The 8,175-nt window shown below is 45.8% G+C and overlaps 1 protein-coding gene across 2 annotated transcripts; it reads left to right on the top strand.

Moving 5' to 3' along the window:
- Positions 1 to 207: 207 nt before the first annotated feature.
- Positions 208 to 7,712, top strand: LOC309336220 (hepatic lectin-like). 2 transcript variants are annotated; one of them, XM_081851826.1, is made up of 6 exons: positions 208 to 366; positions 2,715 to 2,822; positions 3,427 to 3,486; positions 4,202 to 4,353; positions 5,773 to 5,885; positions 7,089 to 7,712. In XM_081851826.1, the coding sequence occupies exons 1-6, from the start codon at positions 276 to 278 to the stop codon at positions 7,222 to 7,224; spliced, it is 660 nt and encodes a 219-aa protein (XP_081707952.1). In that variant the 5' UTR covers positions 208 to 275; the 3' UTR covers positions 7,225 to 7,712. The 2 variants fall into 2 exon arrangements, with proteins under 2 accessions (XP_081707952.1, XP_081707953.1); XM_081851827.1 differs by lacking the exon at positions 3,427 to 3,486.
- Positions 7,713 to 8,175: the final 463 nt, after the last annotated feature.

Below are 8,175 nucleotides of genomic sequence, written 5' to 3'. Positions count from 1 at the left end.
AGATCAGATAAAATGGGTCATGGAGATACCATGCTGCAATATCTGGTTTTCTCAGAGGAAGGGACCATTTCTTAAAGTGCCATTATAAAAGTCTAAAGTTCCTCTTAAAAGGAGCTTAATTCCTGAAACCAGTGGGTGGCACATGTTTTAACTTCCCCCATTCTTCCAAACAAACAGGAGGAGGAGGGGGAAGGAAAGAAATAGATGCTTAGTTCCTCAATTTGTTGCTCCTATTATAAATGCATTGAGAGGAGAAATTTGAAGACAAAAGCAAGATGGGTATTGTTGGTGTCCATGAGCAAGTGGAAGACGGAGACCACGGATATCTGGCCAGGATGGGGAAAGCCATGGCTCCAAGAAAAACAGGTAAGTATTTGTGGCATGCAGTGGCCTCAAGGTTTGGATCCAGATCCAACAAGTCAGGAAGCCCTTTGTGGTAAACCTTTTCCAATACTGGATCCAGATCTGAAGTCACTATTAGGGGACTCAAAATTGCATCTAAGGAGTAAGCAACCTTCCAAATTCCAGATTAACAGGTCCTTTGTCTTTGTGCTAGGAGTCTTTCCAGTTGACTTGGGGTAGAGGAAAAATAGAAAGATTTGCTTTCCTTCCTGTGGCTTTGGAGTGGGCACCACAATAAGCACCCAAAGTGGAACTGCACAAAGCAGCTTCAGATCTGAGAATTAGGCCTACTTCCAGTACCTGGTGTCAGGAAGAGGAGATGTTTGGACAGGAAGTTGGCTCTGGCAGGCGTATGGAGATGCCAGCAAAATACCGTTTGAAGGAAGGTTAGCAGGCTGGCAATGTTGGTCAAATTTTCTTTGACCAACTCAGTCCCTACCAGCAATTCACTGCCAGTGTTGAAGCTGGAATTAATTAATTGACTTCTTCTCTTTCCTGACTTGCATGTTGAGGCCCCATGACCACCCCGTTCCCTGGGGATTAAATAAGTATGGGATCCAATAAGGCCACAACTTTATTGGTTACAGATGTGTAGGTTTTGGCCATAGGCATTATGACTCCAGCCCATCTGCTGGAAGGGCCTCTAAGGTTGAAGCCAACTGACAGGGAATAATGCCCTATGACCTCCATCAAATTGGGGCAACCCAAAAGTGGTCCCTAATGGAGGAGTGCAGTGGCCCTAGCCCCCCTCTAGGTGTTGGACAGAAGTCAATACTCCTGGATCCTTTTAACAGGATACCCATACCTGGAGGGGCAGTCAGAGGCTACAACCTCCCCTCCATCCAAGATCTAAGCTTACCCAATGCCTATCCACTTTAGAAAGTTGTGGTGATTGCTACAAGGTAGGCAAAAACCCAATGGCTGATGCCAATTTGCCAAATGGAAAAATTCCTTCCTGGCCCCAAATATGACAGCCGACATAGTCCATAACGAGGTTGTACCATCAGCAACATCCTGAGGTAAGGGAGGGTGGGAAAACCTGCAAAGAAAGAAGAGCCCAAATGGCCAGGCGTAACCATTGGGCAGTTGATCCCGTGCCCCAGGGAACGCACACTGTTGCCAATAGTCAATTTGGTGGCAGGCAGACAATTCGGCCTGCCATTTGCCAGTTCACAAGAGCAGTTTGGGGCCTGCTCACAAAGAAGGGCGAATGGACCTAGAGGGTCTGGTTGCATCTGCTCTAGTGTTTAATTTATCTTTGTAAGATATATATATACTACATAATCATCAAAGTACTGCACGTAAAAATTGTAAAAAATGACTTGAGTGTCTGAGAGAAGCAGGATCAGAAATTCTAATCAAGGGCCTTCCTGTTTCTGGTGCGCCAGAATTGGCGTCCCTCCCAACACTGCGGGAGAGAGACAGATGGAGGTAATCAGATAATGAAGGGGGAATTTCATTATCTGCATTCCTCTTCGGTTGGAAGAGGAACCAGGCTCTCACCTGCAGTTTGCCTGGCAGTCTGGCACTCGCTTCCCCATGGAATGCGAGGGCAGGCAAAGGCACTGGGGGCACGGGGCACTCTGGCTGCCGTGACCCCCCCCCATCCCATTCCTGGAAGCAAAGGTTATCCTGTTAATTGAATTTTAATTGGACTAAACTACAGGTGTGTGCTAGAGATCATGAGATAAGAAACTGCGAAAACAACCCAGCTACAAGGAACTAAAAGGTTTGGAATGAGAGTGGATTTAATTTGGTGAAATAGAGGATGGGATGAGGGGAGCCCACAGTTTGCTTATTTAAAGTTTTTCTCTACATTTATGATACAGCAACCTTCCCCTGAATGCAAGCTTTATTAAAAATGTCTGCACTAGTGAGAATGGAAGAAATTGCAATATACTCTGGTTACGAACTTAATTCATTCCAGAGGTCTGTTCTTAAGCTGAAACCATTTTTATCCTGAGGCGCACTTTCACTAATGGACTTCCTGCTGTGTGCGCCTCTGGCGCGCGATTTCCATTCGCATCCTGGGGCAAAGTTCACAGCCAGGAGCAGCTACTTCTGGGTTAGCAGAGCTCCTAACCTGAAGCGTTCGTAACCAGAAGCATTCATAACCAGTGGTACAACTGTAATATGGAATTTAACAAAATTGGAACTGTGTGTGAGAGAGAAAGGAACTGGGGCGGGGGGGGGGGAGAGAAACATTATGCTTTGAAAATATAGAGTAAAATCCTCTCTAACCTCCATTATCCACAAAGGAATGTGTTCAAGATAAGGACAAATGACCTTCTTCTTTTTCTCTCTTTTGAAAGGCAGGTCATTCCCCCAGTGGAAATGGAGCTCCTCTTTCCTGGTTTATGGGCTCCTGGCTCTCGCTTACCTGCTGATGATCATCTTGCTGGGGCTACTGATCTCCAGTGGTAATTAAAGAACTCCAAAGTCTGAAATGCTCCAGCTTTATGACCAAATGTGGGGTTCCCACCCCAATTCAGATTCTCACCTTCGAAAGCTGCTGGAAAACTGTTCAGAAAATCAAACTTGGGCTGGTGGGATGGCCAATGGCTGACTAGTGAGTCAAGACAGCCAGAGTGGCCAAGGGGGATGAGGCAGCATATACATTTCTGCCGGATATTGAGTCAGACCACTGGACCAACCAGCCCAGCACTGTCTCCTCCAGGGTCTCAGAGTTCTTTCCCTGGTCACTGGGATTCCCCCAGGCACCATGTAAATAAATAAAAAATATCCGGAGGTACATGCAGGATATGTGCTCTTACTAATGTTCTCTGTCATTACTCTAACAAAAATTATTCTCCCCTCACCTCAATTCTGCTATTCATCCTAGGATGGAAGCTGTCCAAGAGGAATAGGTGTTGGGACTAATTTAATTTGGGATTTCCAGAATCTACCTGTCTGGTTTGTGACAAGTGATGCTGGAATGGGAGAAGATGTCCCACCCTATCTCCTTTTCTCTCTTCTGAATTTCTAATATTCTGAGTTTACTTGTATTTCTTCTTGAAATTTCAGGGTCAAAGTTTTTTTCAGAAATGAATGACATGCATAAACAGCTTGAAATGAGCAAGGAGCGTAAGTGTCTTGCCAAAACCATCTGGGGCTTGCGGCTGCAATAGCCTGGGGGAGGTGGCTCTCGCCTGGCATTACGCCAGAGAGCCTGTTTCCACTGCAGGAGGGGCATAATTTATCATCCACAATCATTCCTCCAATGCCTGGCTTTAGAAGGCAGGTCTTCCCCATCAAAGCGGCATCTTCCAGGGAAGCCTGAACTCTAAGCATCTCATGGGCCAGGAACTCTGTGAGTCCCTTGAGCTGGGGGAGCTTAGAAACAGGTGTAACTCATGAGCTTGTGCCATTGATATGCTGCAAACCCTCACAACCCCAGCGCCCCCAGGATTACAGGGATGAAATGGGCTTGGCTGCTGCTGCCTCGATGAGCATCGCTGCCCCCTAGAGGAGCAAATTCCACCTTAACTATCTACTCTGTGGAGAAGTATTTTCTTTTGTCTCTCCTGAATGTTCCAGCCTTCAGCTTCCTGGGATGCCCCCATCCAGTGCTATGCTGAGAGAGGGAGAAAAGGCTTTCTCTATCCCCAAAAAAGCCCCACATTGTAACTGTTCTTCACAATTTAGAAAGCATGCCTATATTAAAACAGAAAGAGGGTACGTCTCTCCGCCTGGTGGGGAAGGCTGTGGAAGGATGGCCGGAGCGTGCCCGCTCCACCTGCAGTCCATTGGGTGAAGCCACGGTCAGGGCTTTCATTCTGTGCCTTTTCTCTTTTGCCAGTGTTCCCATGCGGTTCCAGAAGCAGGGAATGGGAATACTTTGACGGTCGGTGTTATTACTTCTCTGTACAGAAATTTACTTGGCACATAGCTGAATCTCAATGTGCACAACGTAATTCAAGTCTGGTGGTTATTCATGATGAGGCCAAGCAGGTAAAGGTGCTGGAATATTGGTCCTTGTATGTGTGTGGATATGTTGCCTCTCAAATGAGTTCTTATTGACACCTCAAACTACATTTCCCGGGGTCTTTTGGTGGGAAACTACATTTAATGTAGTAGAAATAAGATGCAAACGTGAAATTGAAACAAGGCCCCAACCGCTCTGAGATGACAATGGTGAGGGATGCTGGGAAGCCTCTTACAAGGACTTCAGGGCTCAGCTTCCCTTGTGGGCAGCTAGGGATGGGCAAACATGTCCATTTTGGTTTCTCTCAGTTCTTCATCATTGCCAGTCTTAAGTTCACTTCTCCATATTTCCATATCAGGTTTTAGAGATTTTTTAAAAAGACGTTCTCTTCCAGTGCAAATTTGCCCTAACATGCACATCTTTGGAATGCAATCTCCTCTAACATAACACATTTTTAATGTTATCTTCACTAATATGCATTTATATGCAAAGTCACCCTAGTGACACACATTACTCGGCTGGAAGACTGCATTGCAAAAGTCAGAGAAATTCAAATCTTGAAGGATGGGGTGGATCATTCTAAACACAGGAAAGAAATGCTATAAAGAAGTCTGAGTATACAGAGTATAGCTGAGTATATTGTTTTGGAAGGTGCAAATTAGGTAAGATCACCTTTAAATGCAAGCTGAGCAAGCAAGGAGAAAAGCACAAAATACATCCTGCATGTGATGTTTCTGCTGCTGGTGATTGTCACAAATTTCAGTTTTACCCAGAGAGAAAGCCCAGTCAGACATTGAGGACATTACAAAAATGAAATGTAGCACCAAAAAAGAGATGTTGTAAAATTTGCATATCCTCATTTATAGATGTGTGTGTGTGTGTGTTACCGGGTATATCTGCTCTCCCTTCTGCATCTTTAACCTGGACTTCAACTAGCCAGCTCTTAAAATAGAGAACTCTTTCAAACAGAGGACTGTTATCTGTAAAGTAGGCCATGTGGACACTCTGTAGATATTTAGTGGCAAGTGTGGCTCTGGAAATCCAGGTTTGCTGATCAAGATGCTTCCTGACTAGAGAAAGGCAAGACCAGAGCAGGGACTCATGCAGAGACACAGGGAGCATCTTCTGCGCTGGCTTGCCCCATGACTGAGGGAGCCAGGGCTGCGCAATGTGCACACACCCCACGATGTGCTGACGTGTTGTGTCATTACGTGTTGCAAGGGACATGAGCATGTGAGTGAAATGAGCACATGGTGCAGTGTGCACACATAACGGCCACAGAATTTTGAGGGGACCTTCAGCCAGCCACCCAACCCCTCAACCCTCCAATCGCACCCCTGCAGGCAATGCTGCTTGAATAACGCCACTTCTATGAGTTGTGTGTGTTTGTATCCTTAAAACTAAAAGTCAGTGCCTGCCCTATCCTGTGGGGGGTTTCCTTGCAGAATTTCCTCGAATCTCAAACTAGGAATGAACGCTATTGGATTGGACTCAATGACATCGATGAAGAAGGGGAATGGAGGTGGATTGATGGCACCGATTACTTAAGCAGCTACAAGTAAGACACAGGACTATGAATGCCGCAACCTCCCCCAGCAAGCCAAACTTGGCAAGGCAGCAAGCCAAACTTTGGCCATCCTGGGAAGGCAACAGAGACTGGAGTTTCGCTGAGCCCCGGTCTACAATGTTTTCTTTATCCCAGGAGTAGCTGACCAGGTCTTGGCCTGGTGAGCCCCCTTGCCCCCTTCTTCTGCCCCACTGTCTCTCACATACCCCCTCAGATGCTGCTGCCCCCCAAAGGAAGCGCTTCTCCCAGTGATTTCAATAGAAACTGCTTTCTCTGCAGAGGCGGCAATGCCACAAAGACTGGAGCATTTCCCCCCTTCAAAGGGGCTCCTTCTAACCAACCACCAGCTGATTTTTAGTTAAAGGGAGCCTCCCTGGCACAGGGAGTACATATTCACAGGAGGCTGCGCTACACCAACCTTCTGTGAATTTTGATGGGTGTCAATAACCTGCTACCATTATGGCGTAGGTCCCACCCACCTGTCAAAGTTGGCCTGCCATGGGCCAGTGAGAAAAAGATCTGGCCTACTGGGCTAAAATGTTCCCCAACTTATGCTAAGATGTGATATGAAGTCATACAGTGCAATTGGTTTGCTGAAAGTAAGCAGATCTAGGTCTTGTGACAGAGCTTCCTTGGGTGGGATATGCCTTGAGCTCCCTGGAAGAAAGCTGGGTAGACAAGCCTACCCAGATAGCTAAAATGTTGATGTGCATTTTAATCTGTTTTGACTTTATTGCTGCTTTTATTTCTTTTTTGAATGTTGCCAAAAAAGTTGTTTTTAACTATTTTCACCAATAACTTTATTGTTTTATTCTCTTAGTAATCTGTTTTGAGGTTATTTACAACCCAGCAGTGTGTAAATTTTACAAAACAAATGAGCCAGTCACTGTGTCCCAGGGGTGCAGCTGGCTGCTCCAGCAGCTGGAGCAGCGGGCACAGGGCAATCCACGCACAGGGGCACAGCGTCACTCCCAGGAGAGGCAGGTGGCTTGGTCAGGCTGCAGGCCAGGCCCAAGGTGGACCCCACCCCCTTCCTATGCCCCTGCTGTGTCAAAGCCACCAAAGTGCAGAATGGAAAATCTAGAGAGAATAGCTTGGATATACTTGAATTTGGGAAGCGAGTCGAGGATGGTGTGGCTGGAGAAGAACCATTTCCACATTTTTCAATGTATCTTACCTCCCTTCCTCATTTAGGAATTGGAGACAGGGTCAGCCCAGTGACTATCAGAACAAGGAAGACTGTGCAGAAATCCATTTTTCTGGGGAATGGAATGATGAGAGCTGTTCCACTGCAAACTTCTACATATGTGAGAAACCTTTGCCTTCCTGAAGAACCATCATGAGAAAACACACCAAGTAGCAAGAACGGGATTGCAAAGGCCTCTTCTTTCTGCAGAGACTGCCTACTTCAAACCACTTGCTTTAGAGTGACAAGCGCTGGCTCTACACTGACCAGCTTAATGTTATTAGAACATTATTAGATATGTTGTTCTAAAACATCACAGGCATACTTGTTAATTAAAGCATTTTTACCCTGGTCCCCCACCCCGTGAAAACACTGCTTTCCTGCTGCTGGTTGCTCTGCGGTGCCCTCTGGTGTCCCATTTTAATAACGCATTATGGAATTTAAAAGTAGGACGTCATGTGTCCAAATACATTAACAAAACCCTTCCCTAACATTAAAAACCATGTGTGTAGATCCGCCTCAGGACTCTGCACAACGTGAATGAAGCTAAACTTAATTTTTTTAAAAAATTAAGTAATTCTGAATGTAATAAGAACTATATTCTGAATAAAGGTTTGCAATCAAAATCATAAGGCTGAAGTCTATGTAAATTCCTATTTTCAGGGTTTCTCTATATGTCACAGGACTTGTCTTTTGTAAAACTTCCCACCAGGGGAGGGAATGAAAGAAAAAAGAAGGAAAGAAAAATAAGGGGAGAGGAAGTTTACATGACCATACATTTAAAGCAAGCCCCCCCCAAAAAAATAATAATTCTGGGGGTTGGTGTTTGTGTAGGGTGCTGGGAATTGCAGTTCCCATGATTTATTTGGCAGGGGAGAACTTTAAATGCATAGTGAGTATGCAGCCTGCATATGACCAAGGTGGGAGGATGGGAATCGGTGAGTGTGAAGGTGCATTATGGAAGTGTAGATTGGGGCAGTGTAAATGGACGTGTGTGAACAGGATGTCCATGGGGCATTGTTGTGTGTAGATGGGGTGTGAGGGTGTGGATGACTTCTGACCCCCTGGAAGGGAGTGAGTTGGACAAGCAGCAGC

Source organism: Podarcis erhardii (assembly GCF_964252035.2).
Source record: "Podarcis erhardii genome assembly, chromosome: 2".
NCBI lineage: Eukaryota > Metazoa > Chordata > Lepidosauria > Squamata > Lacertidae > Podarcis > Podarcis erhardii.
Note: the sequence above shows the minus strand (reverse complement) of the source record. Positions and strands in the feature narration are given on the sequence as shown.